Source organism: Gymnoscopelus braueri (genome assembly GCF_963280865.1).
Source record: "Gymnoscopelus braueri genome assembly, chromosome: 3".
In the NCBI taxonomy this organism is placed as follows: Eukaryota; Metazoa; Chordata; class Actinopteri; order Myctophiformes; family Myctophidae; genus Gymnoscopelus; species Gymnoscopelus braueri.
Genome location: NC_137612.1, coordinates 31,678,048 through 31,697,569, shown reverse-complemented (window position 1 = coordinate 31,697,569; position 19,522 = coordinate 31,678,048). Strand labels below are relative to the sequence as shown.

The 19,522-nt window shown below is 44.8% G+C and overlaps 1 protein-coding gene across 1 annotated transcript; it reads right to left on the bottom strand.

Annotated features, from left to right (window-relative positions):
• Positions 1-2,621: 2,621 nt before the first annotated feature.
• On the bottom strand, positions 2,622-19,252 carry apcdd1l (adenomatosis polyposis coli down-regulated 1-like). Its single transcript, XM_080423163.1, has 4 exons — positions 18,876-19,252; positions 5,753-5,936; positions 4,762-5,281; positions 2,622-4,485 (listed from the first exon to the last, which is right to left on the bottom strand). The coding sequence occupies exons 1-4, from the start codon at positions 18,934-18,936 to the stop codon at positions 3,712-3,714; spliced, it is 1,539 nt and encodes a 512-aa protein (XP_080279289.1). The 5' UTR covers positions 18,937-19,252; the 3' UTR covers positions 2,622-3,711.
• Positions 19,253-19,522: the final 270 nt, after the last annotated feature.

Genomic DNA, 19,522 nt, shown 5'->3' with positions numbered 1-19,522 from the left:
TCACCTCCCTGGTCTTCAGAGTCATACCCTATGAAGACTCAAGGAAAAGAGGTGAAGGTGAGGGTCTCTCACAAATGTCTTCTGTTATGACCTTTTGTTAAAATTGGAATCCTTAAGTTTAGGGCTTTCCTTCCTCAGCCAGATAATAGACACAGCCAACGTGTGAGGCAAAAAGAAAAAAAGAACCGGTTTTGGTTTACTATCTGAAAAGGGCACTTTTGCACAGCACAATGACTACAGGACAAATACTCAGAGCAATGCTACTAGTCTCAACCCTTCACAATTTGGCTATTTGCTGACATGACTACATGTGCCCCCAGAGAGTCATTACATTTTTGCATCAGTGTTGGTAAGCTCTTGGCTTGCTGTGAGAACAGTAAGCTTCACTTAACTTCAAGTTTCAAACTGTTCTGCTCACCATCTCGTGTATATTTTCTCATAATGTGTCTGAACTCCTGAAATAGGTGAGGAATGATCACCTTGGCTGTAGAATCTCAACTGCCTGCCCTGGCACTCGGTTTGTCCCAATGTTCCTCATGCTGATATAAAGCATTCGATCAGTAGCCCAGCGTGAACACACAGAAACATGTCCTGGAATCAGTCACGCTTGGTTTTTCCATTGTTTCACAAAACTGGAGCAGGATTTTATAATTTGGTGTTGAACGGATGCCTTTAACGAGCCAGTAGGCTTAATTGCAAACAGGTTGACCCTGCGCTTCCCTCCGCCTGGTTGTGCATGTGGCGTGCAATAGAAACCGCAAACAGACTATGAAAAACTACCCCCAGTCATCACCCACCCCAGCCGTCTCCGATGCGCAACCTGGGTGGATCCGTATGTTATTATCGGCTGGATTTCAACTGCTTCAGAGTAAGTTTAATGACAGATCTGCGTCATTAGCGTACAGATAAGTGCCATTCATCCCCTCCCCCTCCTCCAACCCCAAGGTCATGTTCTCCTCATTCATCCAAGCCTGAAGTACACTTGCTCAGACCCTAAAGGATGACCTAATAGTGCTGGCGGCTGCCATTGCCAGTTAATAGGAACAGCATGCAGGCTCTGGAAAGGACTTGTGCCTCTCTCTCTCTTTCTACATGCCCCCCCCCCCCTCTGTGTCCCAGCAACTTCTACAATAGAGAGCCAAAAACCATCATCTCTAACATTTTTTTTCTTTTCTCGGAAACCACAAATTTTCCCTTATTTCCTCATTTAGATGTAACCCTACAAATGAGACCTGGGGATTAAGAATGGCGTAATGGCATTTAAAGGTTTCTCATTTCTCAATGTTCTATGATCAGCAGTTACCTGATGCTTATTTGTCATTGTTCCCCCAAATAACAGGTTGTGTTTATTAAGATCATAGCAGTTAGTGTTTTCAATGTTCCATAGCCCGTTTAACTTTAATGCCAGAAGGCCTTCTGTAAGAGAAATTGTCACAGAATACAAATGGCCGGACATCTCATTTTGGAACGATACACCTCAGTGGTTCCAGTCATAACAGTGATGTTAAAGCTGGATTTTCTCTCGGTGTACATTTGAGAATGAACAGCTGAGCATTTTTCTCCTGGCCCTGCCTGTCTCCTAACCACAGGTCCTCGCTGCTCATTTATTGTCTGTGCAGCCATAAAGCAAAGTGAACTTTGTTGGCCGGTGGTGATGGATTCTAATGAAATACTATGAAATACAATCAGATATCCCTTTGTGCATGTATTCAAATCACTCGGAGTGGTGTTGGAATGTCTCTTGTAATGTGTGAGCTATATGACAGTTATTTATCAGACGACTAATCCACTATCTGGGCTTTGAATCAAACCACGGAATGAACGCCAGGGACCCCGATACAGAATCCAGCGCTGGGTTCCTCTCAATGATTTCCACTAAAACTGCTCCTTTTTTTGGGTTCTTGTACAAAGCAGAACACAGCATCCACATACTGTATTCGTAAAGCAATGTTTAAAGGTGCTGTAAGTTTTGGGTTAAATGTAGGCTATTGTTATTATTGAAAATATATTTTCTGTTCACTAAATAGCTGGAGAGAGGGGAGACCACTGTTGCTGAACAAACACTCTATAGTCTATACAGCAATGATTACTATGGGAATATAGAGTCAGACCAGTGGTTGTCCAGAGCCGAAAAACCATAAATGTCTGTATCAGTGTGTCCACAGGTCTGTGGAGGACGCACCGCTGTCTGTGAGTCTGTTGTAGGCAACTAGGCATCAGCTTTCCAGATTGGCCAACATAACCCATCGGCTTCACAGATTGGCTGCGTTAGTGCCACGTTTGTGCAGCAGCTGCACCAATATAAGTGATAGCGTGCAGTGTACAATAGAACTCCACTCTTTTACAGGGCAATGCAACGGTTTCATGTTTTTATAACTTGATAGTGTTGTGTATATATGTGTTGTGTATACTGTATATGTTTATTTGACATGGACAATACAAAAAATGTATCAAGTTATAAAAACATGAAACCGTTGCATTGTATGTGGGGTTTCTAGTCGAGGCTAATTTGCGAACCCTGTCCCTGGTTAGGCCTTTCTATACAAATTTAGTTGTAAAGTAAAGAAAGTTGTATTCCCAACTTGCATCGTTCCCAACTTACATAATTCTCGACTTGCGTCTTCCCCGAGTAGTTTTATTAAATGCAACATGGATGGTACATTATGGAAGAACATTTTAATAGAAAAGGACTGTGGTACTTAAATGGTAAGATTACAAACTTCAATCAAGAAAAATAAAATCTTCCCTCTCCATATCAAAATGATGTAAATGGTTAAAATAAATATTTATTTGAATTCTCTCAGATTTCAATTTTAGATCAACTGTTGATTGGCAGTAATAAGGTGTAAAGCATGAAAAGAAATAAGTTCTGTACATAATTAGAGGAGGATAGAGGAATAAATCATATATTGCTACCCTCCAAGCATAACATTGTACTTTATGTTACAGCAGCATTGGACCAATGGAGATGTTAGTCATTATGGTTTTGATTACACATTTTGTACTTTGTGGTTTCCATCTTTTCCATATGGTGAGAGAACAATGTTCAGTGCAAAGCACTTTAATGCTTGATTTATGCTCCATGGCGGAAAATAGCAGATTTACAAACTCACAACCAATTGCAACTGTGATGCGTTGTGAGCTTGTAAATTGGCTGTTTTCTGCGCAGCACCATTGTGCAGCGCCGGGAGAGAGCAACATGTGAAGTCCTCTGGAATGTCCATCGCTTGCATTTTGATGGGGAAATAATTGGTCTACACTAAAAGCTGTGATTTTGTTTTAGTGGGAGAAACAAAAGTAAGCCTACAGCTTTCATTTAGGATAATAAAAAGGAAATGATCTCTGTAAAGCAATAAGAGCTATTTCAATAACCAAAAAAAACATGGCTTTAAAAATATTGAGGTGAAGGCACATGTGGATAATGATAATTTATATACATATCACTTTTAAGTAGAAATAGAATATGCTGTGCTCCACTGAAATAAGAGTCCTTAAAAATGTACCTTCAGGCATCATAGAAACATCTAGATGCGAAACCCTTTGGTACATCAGGGAGACATAATGACATCAGAAAGCATTTAGCTCTCCTCTAACTTTTGTGAACTGCCTTGACAATAAGTCATAAGGTCCATTTTACGTAGAAAGAGAGTGTGTAAGAAAGCTGCCAAAAGATGGTGTCCATTGAGGATTGTATTGATTCTCAACATGTCTCTAATACACACAGAGCCAGCTGTACAGCAAAGATCCCATTACCAATAGCAGCAGGTGTGCCAACCTTTCTGCCCCGCTGCCTGCCGACTGGAGCTGCTTGCTGTTAGAACCTGATCTGTAACGATGTGAGGGCATCATCTGACCCCCGCTGCAAAGCACCATGGGAGCCTGAAAGGAAGTGGGCCTCTTTTGCGGCCGGTCAGGGCTCGAGCCATCGGTTGGCCTCTCTCCAGTAAACAGCAGTGGGTTCTTCCTATGGTCCAGCTCCATCTTGAAGAGTTCGTACTCCTTGTGCGGCAGTTTGATACCCAGGGTGGTGCACCCATCTGTGGGGGTCAAGTCCTGCTCCACTCCAACCTCCCAGCCACCCGCCTGACCACAGTTGCCCGGCCTCGTTCCGTTCAGCACCTTTGCCGTGGCCTCCTCCAAGGCTGTGACATTGACCTGGGTCACCTTGAAGACAAACTCCGTAGCCCCTGGGATTTTGATGGAGGGGTTTCCCTGGGCATAGTGGCCTGAGGCTCTTAGCGTGAAAGTGGGTTGTGAGCATTTAGGGTCAGAGTAATGACGGTACACGCCCACCCAGGCATGCGTGTCAGGGTCGAAAGTGAAGTCTCGGGTGAGGAAGAGGACGGCGGGCCGGGCTTCACAGCGCTGACTGACCCAATGGCCATGCAGAGTCAGAGGGGCTACAGGGGTACGAGGCAGCAGTGGGGCTCTGTGTTCAGAGGAGCGGTATACCAGGGCACACACAGCACAGGGATGGAGGTGATGCTGGGGATAAAGAATGATGTTATTATATGTTACAAACACTTTGTCATCAGAGAAATCTGAAGTCTAAAGCACACAAAGATGCTGAAAAACTGGAGCATTTATAGTTGGCTTGGTTTTGGACTTTTGTTAGCCTGTCATGATTGCCTGCAGCCTGTGTCAAAATGCTGAAGAGGGTCCAAGACAAGTCAATAACTTACAGTTCTAAAAGACATAGGCCTATAGAGAGATTGGAAGCTTTGCAAGTGAATTGTGGATCTATTCACAAAAGGGTCTCACCATAGCATTCTGCAGTGGCTGCTGGTACCCTGTGGGTCTGTAGTGGGTTCTCTGCATCCAGTCAGTGTGTATGTCCCCCAGGAACAGCTCTTGGATCTTCCTCCCATGGTTGTGGTGCTGGTTCTCCACTCGGATCAGACCCATTTCCATCATGGAGAAACCGAGGGCCGTCAGACAGGCCCTGCCTGCCCGCACATTGTGTAGCTCATACAGCTTCCCCGGCACCATTTGCACCAGGCCCAGACTTGCACAGACAGGAGGTAGCCGAGAGGCAAGCTTCTGCATGGCCACAGAGCTGTGGACCACGATGCCCACCTTGCTGAGGTGGTGTTCTGCCTCGGTGCCACCGCGGCTGATCCAGGACGCCTGCCGCAAACGCAGTTTCCCCCTGATCATCAGCGAGTAGGCTGCATCCACGCAGCCACTGTCTGTATAATAGTGCTGCAGGGCGCGGAACTGCCGGCTTGGGAGGAAGGTGTAGGAGCGGGTGAGGAACTCCGGCCCTGGCCGAACCTCACACCTGACCACAGAGGGAGAAAAGGCATATGGTTAAAATTAGGTGGTATAGGTAACCTTCTCTACATAAGTAAGACACAGGAGATGATTCTGGACAGCAGGAAGCTGCATGGGCGCACACGCCCCATTCACACCAATGGCACTGCAGTGGAGACAGCGAGCTTTACATTGTTGAGAAAAGCTCAAAGTCCAAGCATTTCATTGCCAGCAATGACTGCTACTGGCTTTATTGTTTTTGACAAATGTTGAATTTGGGATTTTAGACACATGTGAGCAGTCAATCATTGTCTACCATTCTACCATGGTCCCATTTACTTCCTCGTAATAGCCCAGACTGAAAGAGAAGAGAAGTACAGTGCTGGTGGTACTATACAACATGCAATTTAGGAACGATTCCGTGATTGGGTTAGACCACTCTTGTTTGTGAATTGCAGAGTAGGTTGCAGAAGCCGTTCTCATACGGCAGTAAATTCACCTTGTTGACACCCAGGTACCCTCCAGCCTGGGTGGGATATCTGCTGTGATCCTCACCCCGTCCTGTAGGTGGCGATACTGACAGTACGGCTCCCACTGCGAGCTGCTACTGCGGTTGGAGGAAGAGCTGTGAGAGGCTGTGGGGACCTCCCATAATTTACTCCCTGTTCCAGCCACAAGCACCACTGTGGGAGAAGCCAGAAAAAACTGTCAGTATGGCAAATGCTCTCAGTCATCATTATCTACCGTTCCAATCAGATAAACATGAAGGCTCCGTTGCAATTCATTTAGATTCCATGCCTGATTTTGACTGTGCTGTGGTGTTTATAAGAAACAGAAATACAAAATGATATGCCTCAGAGATGATTATCAGCCCCGTCTGTCAGAAAATGAAGGGAACCAATAATAGCCGAGGGAGGAAATACTCACCCCATCTCCTTCGTACATCTAAACACAATTCTGGTCGACTGCAAGCAGTGTGGAATGTTGTGATTTCTGTAAATTGTCCATGTAATGAGCGGTGAGTGGATGCTATAGAAACCATGTATACATAGCAGTGAAGCAGGACTCAAGCCATGGACAACAGAGCAGCACATTGGGCTTGTCACTCCTATCTGCCTGCAGCTGCAAGTCAAAGTGACAGCTTTGGGGGCAGTGTGAGTGCATGTGGGTGTGTGTGGGTGCATATGTGGGTGTGGGTAGCTCGGGTTTAGGGGTAAGGTAATCGGTGTGGTCAATGAAAGTCAGTCGGCATTCCTTGTATGTGGGTTTGCGTGTGTGTGCGTGTGCGCGTATGCATGTGCGTGCACATTTCAGTGGCTGGAATTCTGCCCTTGTCTGTGTGGAGGGTTGTAAGATTGCAAATTTGATTTTATATATATAGTTTTGTATGTTCTGTTTGTGTATGTGTCTCTGACTCTGTCATGTTTGAGCGTGCATGTGTTGTCAGGGAGAAACAAACAGAGGGTCACTGACAGCAGTGGGCTGACCAAGCCAAAAACATCTGTTGATAATATGATTAAAACGTCCCCCACAAAAAAAAACCCACTTGTGAGATGAGGAATGGTCTCGTTTACTGTAAGAGTTTCCAATCGCTGACAGTTAACCTAATCCAAATGAAAACATTATTCATTCTGTAACGCTTATTGATCTGACACATTATGCACATCTGCAGTCCCTCTGGCTGTCATTAGCTATAACCACACATCCTGGTGTATCCACTTGTTTCTAGCAGGGAGACATGTCCCTCTGACAGGACAAGGCCAGGATCAACGATCCGGTTTCAGCACAGACAAAGGCTTGCTGACTCCCTGATTGGACCCTCATGGTCATGAGCCACTGAGGTCTAGGCAGCGTGTGTAAGATTGGGTGACCGTGAGTGTGTGTGTGGGGGCGCATGTCAGAGTTTACGTGTGAAATTTTGTGGGTGACGGTGTGCATATGTATGTGCATCTGTGTCAAGTCTGCATACAGTTTTCGTAAATTTTGTCATGCGTAAAGATTATCCGAGCATGCACGTGCGTGTGATGCGAGTGTGATGAGAGTTCTCTGTCTCCTTCACCAAACGTCACAACAGCAACAGGGATGAGTCCTTGCAGACTTCTGTGTGTTCTCTGACTTCTCTCTCTCTCTCTCTCTCTCTCTCTCTCTCTCTCTCTCTCTACCATTACCATCTACCACCTCGTCCGTCATTCTTCCCGTCTCTCACTCCCCCAATTTGTCATTATGTCTTTCTCATTTGTGGGACAATGTGTTCTTTCTCTTCTCTTTTCTCTCACCCTCCTACTGTCACTAGCAGACTCCTTACTGTGTGACCCCTCCTGGCTCCTGTATGCTGCAACATAGAATCGTGGATCCCACCATTGTTGTGGGCAGAAGCACTGTTATAGGCCCACCAGATGGTTAAGTGTAGTTAAAAACATATGTTTAGGTACAGTATAACCACCTGAATTTGAACCTGGGTCTCCCTCATTGGTAAGCAGAGATCTACCACTCACACAAAGGGGAATCCCCCCGTGGTCAAGGGAGATATAACACTACTGGCCTTCATGCAAAAGCTTATGGGTTTGATGTGGTTACGGTCATGGTAAGGACGTGGGTGGGACTTCCATGTCTGCCCATATCTGTAATAGTGCATAATAATGCATTTATTGGTATGACTGCCATAAATTGACAATATTCCAGCATTTGGCCATGTATTATAATATATTATATTAAATCCCCCCCAAAAATTGTGCAGGAAAATTATACTAGATGGGTTATTATAGCTTTAGGGAATAAATTCTCCATCCTCTCTTGCTCTCTCACTCTCTCCCTTTCCCATCTCACCATCTCCTTTTCCCCTCTCACCATCTCCTTTTCCCCTCTCACTCTCCCTCTCCACCGTACCCCTCACACTCTCCCCTCTCTTCGTTTCTACTCACTCTCTCCCTTTCCCTTCTCACACTTCCCCTCTCTCCTTTTCCCCTTTCACTCTCCCCCTCTCTCCTTTTCCCCTTTTACTCTTCCCCTCTCTCCTTTTCCCTCTCACTCTTCCCCCTCTCCCTTTCCCTTCTCACACTCGTTGCTGCAGGAACTCATCACGGGCAGACAGCTTCATGAATGTGCTTTGAGAGGCCTTTCCCTTGTTTGTCTTAGATACGCTCGTTTCACCCCTCACCTCACACCGCTCACAGGGGAGAACGTCACCGACCGAGCCCTGCGTTGAACTGGGAGTTGGTTGTTGGAAGTGTCAGCTGCTAAGACCCAGGCTCCGCCAAGTACAGTTTCAGTCAGAGATCACTTTGTTTGCTCACAGAGAGCCGGGTTCGAGCATGGTTTGCGGTGTCACTTTGGGGATGAGGGGACTCTGAGCGGAAAGCGGAACCGGAGGTTTACTCGGAGGTGTCCAGTGAGTTGTCTTTCAAAGACTCTGAGAGGGGGCCTAATTGGACAGTGTTTCCCGGGCTTGTCAGTGTCGGAAGTTCTCGGAACTAAGGGGGATGTTTTCTGTTCTCTCGGCTGTTTCTGTTGCTAACCACTATCACTGTCACTCACGCAACTCTGTCCTACTTTGAACATACACACTCGCACACACACACACACGCATACACACACACACACACACACACACGCGCGCGCACACACACACACACACACACACACACACACACACACACACACACACACACACACACACACACACACACACACACACACACACACACACACACACACACACACACACACACACACACACACACACACACACACACACACTCTCTTGCATGCATGCAAGCACACACTTATGTATGTGCACTGCACAACCACAACTACACAAATATTACAAAAACATGCCCACAAACAAACAACTGAGCGGTACATTATACAGTCACTATAAATCAGACTTAGGTTCAGATTTAGGACACGTCGTATCCTTCAAGCATTTTCATTACACACATTTGTCGATCATGTGCAGTATGTTAAATATTTCTTTCCCTCCCTGTCTCGGGCCTCAAAACATGTTTGCATTTTTGGGGGGCCTGAAGCCCAAATACTAATCAGAATTAATTAATTTCCACTGCTCTTCCCAGCTAGTCATCTGATAGGTCTGTTTTGTGTTATTGTCCTCCTGCTGCAATTGCGTGCAGTGCATTGCCAAAGCAGTTGCTCACACATCCTCTCACGCAAACAAAAAACAAACTCAGGTGCCCCAGTGGCTCACCTGGTAAGAGCGTATACACCGTAAATAAGGCTATACAGTAGTTCTTCCTGCAGCTGGCCTGGGTTTGAATCCAACCCAAAGCTCTTTGCTGCATGTCATCCTTACTCCCGCCTTTCCTGTCTATCTCTCTCACCGTCACTATCAAGAATAAAGCAGAAATACAAAAAAAAAGAAAAGGAAAACAAATTCTAGTGTTTGATGAGGAGTCATTTTAAGGTTTGGAGTTTTTAGTTTTGCCAAAGCATTTTCTGTAGGGTGTTTCCTTGAAGTCACTTGTCATCCGGCGCTCTCTCTCTCTCTCTCCGTCTCTTGGATCTCATTCCAGTCGGGCATATGGTTGCATTTACGAAAAGAGCACTCGTAAAAACAGAGCTTAGTAAAACAAAAACTGCTCATCGCGGGGTTTTAAGTATTGCTCTATAAAAGAGGCTATTCCAGCCACAAGTGATACAACGTATTGTAAATGTATAAATGATACTATTCCAAAAGGGAGATGGGCCCCATTTTACTGACGAGCTGGGGGGACTATTTGAGTTGTTACATTTCATTCACTGACAGTGAAATGATGAAAAAAATTATTGGAGTATCAGAATCCCAAACAGTTGCTCCCCAACTAATTCTTAATAGAAATTCTATTGTAGGCAGCTTATGATAACCGGAACGCTCGTCCCAAAACACACTCGCCACTATTGTTTTACTTTTCGTGGACCACACCCCCCAGCGTTTCTTGTATTCTTGTATTGGTTTTACTGAGGTTAACTTAAGGTTAGGAATACGTTTAGGGTTAGGCATAGTTTTACTGAGGTTCAGTTTAGGAATAAGGTTAGGTTTAGGCATGGCTTTACTGAGGTTACGTTTAGGAATAAGGTTAGGTTTAGGCATGGTTTTACTGAGGTTCAGTTTAGGAATAAGGTTAGGTTTAGGCATGCACGGTTTTGCTGAGGTTCTGTTTAGGAATACCTGATGGTGGATTTGACTCGGGGCCAGCGTGTTTTGGGACGAGCGTATTCGTACACAACCCTCTAGTCAAGTTTAATTGTGCTTTTTTGTTTCATTATCAAGAGCAAGGTGAAAACACTCTAATCGCACAGTTTAGATACAGAGAAATGGTGGGAAAGCAACCGCTTGCTTGTTTCCATCGCCTCCTCCTGTCATTGCATTGTTCTCCCACAGGGGGTCAGCGCAGCAGTCTGTGACCTGTGTGTGGTCTGTCCAGTCGGCCCTATCAGCACTCCAAACGCCTCCAGTGCCACTGGCCACAGCTTCAACAAGCCTGCATGTCTGACTGATGGCCAGCCAAAGTAATCTATCTGTATTGGGGGCTGTTTCCACACATACACATACAAATGCACGCATGTGCACGCTCACACACACAAACATAGACACACATAATATATATTAAAAAACACGCACGCGCAAGCACACACACACACACACACACACACACACACACACACACACACACACACACACACACACACACACACACACACACACACACACACACACACACACACACACACACACACACACACACACACAGGGGACATTGATTTATAGAAGGGATGCCATTTATGAAGGACCTCCACCACGCTGTGTGCTGTTTGTTTGTTTGCGCTAGTGATTAGGGTTTTGGCAGCTCTCACTCTCCTCTCATGTCCTGTCCACAGCGCCAGAGTCAAACTACACTTTTATGTACTTCTCTATTTGGAGCAGTCCTGTGCAAACAGGAGGCGAGCTCCAGCCACTTTGAATTCACCGGCCACATCTTGTGGGTCGAATCGAGCGCTCAACCAAACGCTTCAGCCGGCCCTGTGTAGTTGGTCAGAGAGAGACCCCTCTGTCAGCCACTCACTTTGCTCCACCAACACTGTATAACTCTTTACCTCTGAGGGTGTACAAATGGAACCAAATTGGACCCGTCCGTTTGGTTTCATTTGTTCACCCTCAGAGTTGCAAATGGATAAATGAACACAGAGGATTTTACTGTGAAGGCTTGTCAACGAGAGCCTGCATGGCGGACTCAACTCACAGCACTGACAGCATGGTTGCAATAGTATTTGGTCATATTGTTTTTCGAACAACCAATCATACTCTAGGAGGCTGTGGTCAGAGCATTGTGTTCTGCGAGACACCTTTTTTTTTTTTTTTACTATTTCCCAATTTGCTTCCTGTGTTGTTGTTTTCTTTTTTTTTACTACTTCCTGCCCCAGGTTTATATATATACGGTTTAAGACCCTGGCATGGTGGTCTGCTTCTGGGCACCGTCTGCAGCAACCCGCTGTCTTTCTCCAGTTTCCAAATCCCTCTGACTGCCTCAGCGCGGCAGGACAAAACCCTCCCCAACTGTCTGTAAATTCTTTTTATATGTGCATGTACACACACACACACACACACACACACACACACACACACACACACACACACACACACACACACACACACACACACACACACACCAACATGGCCTGGTCATGGTCCTGCTTGGACTCTGTGCCCTCTTCACCCGCTAAGCCCCCCCGCCCCCCGGCTTGATTAGCCCAGCACTCCCCTGATGAATAAAGCCATGATGTTTATGCCTCATTTCATCTGGATGGATTTCAGATTCCTCCCTGCTTTTTTTTTCTCTTTCTTTCTTTCTTTCTTTCTTTGTTACATTTGGTTTGGTTTGGTTTGGTTTGGTTTGGTTTGGTTTGGTTTTTCAGTGCGCATCTGCTGGTGGTTGATGGGAAAAGGCTTCTTGTGCTGTAAAATGGCCCTAAACTCTCACAAGGTATGATTGATCCATGGTTGGAGGGTGTGTGTGTGTGTGTGTGTGTGTGTGTGTGTGTGTGTGTGTGTGTGTGTGTGTGTGTGTGTGTGTGTGTGTGTGTGTGTGTGTGTGTGTGTGTGTGTGTGTGTGTGTGTGTGTGTGTGTGTGTGTGTGTGTGTGTGTGTGTGCGCGGGTGCGCGTGCGTGTGAGCGTGCGTGTGTGTGGATGTGTGGGTGCGTGTATGTGTGTGCCTGCAGTATTAGTATTAGCTATCATCCAATTAACACTTTTATGTGTCCATAGTCATACACGTATGTGTGTCCTTCTGCAAGCATGAACTGTATACATTCAAGTCTAAAAGATTAATAAAAAAATACATTTATAGACTACTTCACATAAGACTGAAGACACAATCGTATCGAATGAAACATCAGGAAACATGTTTAAATTGGTTCAGTGTGAAATAAAAACATTAAGAAACCGTAAAAGCCCTTTTGATAAATATTAAAGGGATAGTTCAGCCAAAAAGATATTTTTTGTTTTTGTCGCATTTCTAAACCAATAATTTGATGACCAGCGTACCGGTAGGCAGCGGTTCCGGTAGGAGATACAAAGGAGACTATTTGTGTCTCCTACCGGAACCGCTGCCGGTCATCAAATTATTGGCTTAGGAATGCGACACAAACTAAAAAATATCTATGAATTCAAGTCTCCATGCGGTGACTAATCGATAGGAAAAAAGTCATTTTGGGGTGAACTATCCCTTTAAGAAGAGATGAACAAAGGAAACACTAGGCCCATGTAGAGCACACACGCACTGCTTCACTGCATGCATGCACTGTCGCCTGCTTGCAACAGTGCCTCACAGTTACTGCATCCAGTGGAGGAATTGTTTGGAAAGTCCTGCAGTACAGTACAGCACCAGATGTAACATGGGGGACTTCTCCCTTTGCTACCATTGCACATGACAATGTGTATGTGCATGTGTCTGTGAATGTGTGAACGTGCGTAGGCGTTCTTGTGCTTGTGTGCGTGTAGGTTGAGTAGAAATATTAAACGGTACAGTGCCCTTTCTATCCATTCCACATGTTCAGTTGGCTGCAATGCTGCACTCAACAGCTGTTTTTTTTAGACAAACGCAAGTCGAGTTGTCCTCCAGATCTCTGCATCGCTGATATAAGATGGCTGGATTACTTTTCATAATGGGAGGGATCTCGCCGCCCACGTATTGATGGATAAAAATGATTTCAGGTAATCCTCGCAGGGGGAATAGCTCCACTAAATCATCTCCTTTTTTCACAGCATTAGCTCTAATCCCTCATGAAATATGACTATATATTATATGTTGCTCCCCTGCTTATGGATTGTCCTTTTGTTTTCTTTTACTCTGTGAACATCTGCACATATGTACGGATACTAACCGCAATAAGGAAGAGAGAGATAAAGATGTTTCTTTTATCAATAAAAATGCTTTTAAGAAAAGCCTTCTTATCCTCGTTACTTATTCTTCTTATTAGATGTCAGTCTGGATCATTACTTTATACCCAAGAATGGAGTTTACAATTGCTACACCTGTATTTGCTACAAAACTTAGGTGGGTCAATTAGTAAACTACAAGTAATTATTAACATTTGTCTTAAACTGCAGGGTGCACCGGTGGTTTCGAGTTTAACTGCATTAAGTGTTGTCCTCCAACAACCATTTCTTTTCAGTGACAATTGTATTGTCCTGTGGTGTATACCCCACCCACAGCAAGGCCAAAGAAATGCAAATACCACTTGGCTTAGGTCTGCTTGCTATAGAAACCTACACCTCCTTTGTCCTTTTGCTTGAACCAAAAGACGTCATCCTTGGAGACAGCAAAGTCAAACCCAGGTCAGGTGAGTATAGGAATATTTCAAAGAACACGAACCATGTTGTATTATTATTGCAACCCCAAGCCCTCCATCCTGTGTTAGGCCCAACCCCATCCCCTAACCCCTGACTTCTCATAGTAGTCATATAGAAGTGTCCCCCTGTCCCAGGGGCAATGCACGCCTGTTGTGTTTTCATCACAGTTTAAGCTGGCTAATCCACCGGCCTCGTTTATTTGGACAAGGGATCTAGAGGGGTTTGTCCAGCGAGCCTCGCTGCCAGTTCCTCCTGTGGTTAGCAAACTCTGGCTCCCGTTCGTTCAACAACAACAACCGTGTCGTTTCTCCTGCTGCGTCTCACACTCTCTGCATTAATAAAATAACCAACGGGATCAGGGCCGTCACCTCTCATAACACCCCCGAGCCCCGCCCCGCCGCATCGCAACGTACAAAAACACTGGCAGCCGGGCAACACTTACCGATACAGTGCCCTTATTCCCGTATATTAGCCTAGTACTGTAAGTTCACAATTATGCTCTGTAATGAATAAAAAAATGAATAAAAAACTCCCTCACACATAATGTACAAGGATACAGTACAATACAGTACAAGTAGCCTACAACAAGTACATGCAATTTTAGGAGTGACTAATGATTGACAGTAATAAGTCACCAACTACAGTAATGTGACGTGGCCTTTACTGTACAGCAACTACTGTAATAGTCCAGTACTGTTATTAGGGTCTTAGCTCATTCACACTAATGATGTTCACTTGTTCCATCATGTAGTTGTCAATAGCTACTGCCTCACCGGCAGTAATATGAACCACATTATAACTGCGTTGTGCTCTATTATAAATCACAGAGGGTCAGTAGATGGACAATTTAGTGTTTTTTTTCTTTCTTTTCCCCTACAGTGTAATTATTTCAGGCTGTTAGACAGTAGGAGAGTACGGAGAAGATGCCTGATCCTAACAGCACCTGACATGCATTGCGGTGCTCTCTTCTCACCGGACAGCTGCGGCAGACAGAATGGAGATAGCAGACTGAGGGAGAGTTGATGGTCCGCTGATGTTTTAGAGCTGAGATTACAGCCGTTTCACCTTAATCCAAAATCTTGGCTCGGGGAGGTTTTTGGACGAGCCAGTGGGTGCCTTATGTTCTCGGGAGAGTATTCAAGTCTGAACAGGAACGTTTTAGTGGGGCCAAATGGGAATAATGCATCCAAGGTTTTAATTTATATGAATAGGATCAATGTGGTTTTTTTCCCCTGTTTGGAACATATGGTCAAATGAGGTAGTGATAGGACATGGTGATCTATTTTTCCTTTCTAAAGATCCACCACAGCACATTCTCATATTTAATGGAACCTCGTCCACACAAAAGACTGCTCAGTTTTATCTTCCTTAAAAACTCCCAACAATGGAGAGAGTATTCTGCCAAGACTGGAATGTCTGCAGTCTAGAAATCAAAGCAAGAGCTTCCAAAGTCTAGGAAAACAAAAAAGCATTGACCCTGTCCCTATAGTTACAGAAAAATGCCACGCAAAGCATTGCCCCCAAAGTCTAGCTCCATATTTGATCAATATTTTGACACATCCTGTGTACTGTAAGCACCGGCTGAAATGTTTACGGCGTGGGTCCTATAGACCAGCGATTCTCAATCTTTTTCATTTCAAGGACCCTCAGTTTGATATCCCTTATCGGCTCCAGACTGCCATTTGATGAGATTTTTTTTGGGGATCTTTGGGACCCCAATCTACACTGTAAAATTGTCAGTGTTTACTTAAATCTGAGAGTGTACAAATGCAACCAAATGGACCGGACACTCTCTGAGTTCTCTCTCTCTGTGCGTGTGTGTGTCTGTCTGTCTGTCTGTCTGTCTGTCTCTATCCGCAGCTAATCTTGCAAACCACTGGGCTGATATGTCTTGTGCATGCTGCCAGTAGGCCAAGGAAGTAAATCTCTGAATATTTTTCACATATTGCAAATACTTTTAGTTTTTGTTTCAATGAATATCTAAGATGTGCCGTCCCCCCTTATCCCCAAATTTGGGCAAGACTGACATCGTCAATATGACCATCATCAACATCGTCATAGATCCACAGGGAAGCCGCGCATGCTGTTACTATCCTGTTATTACACTGTGTTGTTTTATATCCGCACAAAGTGACATTACGCTATTCATCGTCATAGTAAAGACTGTGACTTCATCCGCATTCATCTGGTTTATAATTATAATTCCCCCCTTTGAAATCGACGGCGATCCATGAGGTTAATTTCCGATGAGGCTTCCATCCAGAGCACAGCTCTATAGGCCTCTATAGCTGAGGAGCGGCTGGGCTCCCATGGCGTGTGTCTGGAGGCCAGCGCCTCCTCCGCCCGTCTCCTCTACTTGACTTGAGCGGTGGAAAAGAAAAACAGCCAGTGCAGATATACCATTATATACTGTTCTCTGCCATTCACGGGCCAAATCTGGAGTGATGGTTTCACTCCGAAAGGGTCAAAATGGACCCGTGAGCGAGGTCCATTTTGACGCTCTCAGAGTTTAAACCACTTAAACCCTGTTTTCTTAGTTGACCGGAGTCCCCCAGGGGTCTATAATGGGCCCCCTAATGTTTTCCCTCTACACCGGTGGTTCTCAAAGTGGTGTCCAGGGACCCGCAGTGTTACTTGAGGGGGTTCCAGATGGACCCTTACATTATAACGAGTTATGGGGGTCCTTGAAATGTAAAACTTTGAGAACCTACACCAAATCTCTTGGCTGAAAATAGGCGATCTATGGTACAAGCTCGGAACGTGTCGCAATGCAGCGCGTCGTGAGCTATCAGTACATCTGATATTTTCACAGAATGTTCGCCTCCAGAATAGGGAAGCTATAGGGTTCATTCATGTGAGTGGTTTCTAGGTCCGGGAACCCTTCCTTGAGGGGGTTCCAAAAGGACCTTTATAGGTCTGTAACTCTGAGAGTTATATGCGGCTCTTTAACCCATTCAATCCGGGAACGCATCTGTGTCATTTTAGATTTCTTTGGCTATTCAAAAATAGCAGATCTACAAGCTCATAGCGCGGCACCGAGTACGATGCTATGAGCTATTTTTGAAAAATCGCGAGTATTTGTGCAAATCTTTGAATATACACATATATATCCTTTTTTAACTAAAATCTTTGCTTCTGGAGGTCCCTGGAACAAAATATTTGCACACATTTTCACGATTTCTCTAAAAAATTGCAGATCTACAAGCTCGTAGCGCGCCACTCGGTGCCGCATTATGAGCTTGTATATCTGCTGTTTTTGAATAGCCCAAAGTATAAAATAATGGTTATAGCAAAAAACCTAAAATGACACAGTAGCCTATGCGTTCCCGGATTGAATGGGTAAAATGGAACCACTGGATTTAATTAACACTCCAGATTTCACTGTGTGCACTGGGAAGCAGGGAAGGAGGGGTTGTTCACCAGGGTGCGGGAAGGTGATTATGACTGGGCAGATGCCTCCTGCTGCCACACTACGTGACCGTCCACCATCACCCTAACCGGCCCTGACGGCCAAAACGCTCTGCCCCCCACCCCACACACACACACACACACACACACACACACACACACACACACACACACACACACACACACACACACACACACACACACACACACACACACACACACAACCAAGGCTGCGTTGGCAGGACAATCAGCTATGAACAGCAGCCGAACCATAGGGTCAGTAATGGCCGTCTGCTGTTATTCTAACCATTAACATAATGGCAACATTAGTTCCAGGGCCATGCTTCCCTGCTCCTAGGGAACCATTGTTTTTTAAAGGCACCACAGCCAGAGCCTTTTTTCTTTTAAGGCTCTTTTGCTCGTCGCCCAATCCTACTGAGACTTTGAAGATTCACAGAGAGAGAAAGAGAGAGAGAAGGAGAGAGAGAGCGAGAGAGAGAGAGAGAGAGAGAAAACAGAGACACTATTCATAAGTCTGATGTTAGCAGCACAGGTTATGTTTTGGTTTTTAAACGTGCACATCCGATTCCAAACATGGATTTTTTTGTAAATTGTCTGAATTGAGACAAATGACTTAATGGCTTCCTCGTAATTCCGAGTTTTTCTTTCATAATCTCTTCCTACTTTTTCTTATATCCTGCCATGTGTTCCTTAAGCTCAATCACCAGCAATTCAGCTGATTTCTCACATGAGAGAGCGTTTATCTCATTGTTTTGAGGCTGATGCCACTCCAGATTAGATTAGAATAGGCTGGATTAGATTAGATTAGATTAGATAAATGAATGCTGCAGCCATCATATCTGAGATTTGATAATAATAAATAATTTACTTATATTACATTACATTACATTACAGTCATTTAGCAGACGCTTTTATCCAAAGCGACTTACAATAAGTGCTTTCAACATAGGTGGGGAACAAAACTATATTAATATTGCACATTTCATTCCTTGATTCAAAGCAAAAAAAAAAATGTAGTATGACACCTCTGACACTGGAATCTTTGTAAACATTCTCAAACAAATCCACAATTATATTGTAAACCACAGTTGTCTTAACTCATTCAAAAGTCAAAAATCACTGGCTCTCATTAAAGTCATAATTGTTAATCGGAATAGTAACGTAGATCAATGGTTTTCAAAGTGGGGTCCAGGGACCCTCGGGGATCCTAACGGGGTTCCGAATTGACCTTTACAGGTCTGTAGCTCTGAGAGTTATGGTGGTTCTTAAAATTAAAACATTTTGAGAACCACTGTCGTAGATGAGTGAGTGGCAAAAACAACTGCTCTGGCAACAGTGGCGGCAACTCACCTTGACAGATCCATAGAACCCAGGCTCCCTTCAACAGGTGAGCAGCACGTCCACTTAACATGTTTCCCCTCGTCTGTACTCTGTACACACTTGCACTCCTCTCGGCTCAGAGAAAACAATTTGGGTCCCTTGGCAAATCCAAGCAGTTGAGACAGGCTTCCTCAGTAAGAGTTGGTCATTTAGGATACCACCGTCACATGAGCAGAGACTGAGAGAGGTACAGCTGTCCAGTTAGTATTCGTGAGATGAAATCCTTGTGTCCAGTACAGTTTTTTCCTTTCCTTCCTGTCTAGTCCAGCTTCTTGGCTTCCATGGTCTGATAAGAAACTCCCTCAGTTAGATTCACCAGCTTCATACAACTTCTCCACTCTGGTGCCTTCCAATAGTTGGAGAGGATAAAAGAGGTTCCTCTCCCTCCCTCCCTCCCTCTCTCTCTCTCTCTCTCTCTCTCTCTCTCTCTCTCTCTCTCCCTCCCTCCCTCCCTCCTCTCTCTCTCTCTCTCTCTCTCTCTCTCTCTCTCTCTCTCTCTCTCTCTCTCTCTCTCTCTCTCTCTCTCTCTCTTCCTCTATCTCTCTCTCTCTTTCTCTCACACACACATACTGTACATGCACCAACCACTGTCTCACTGTATATCGCTGTGAATTGCT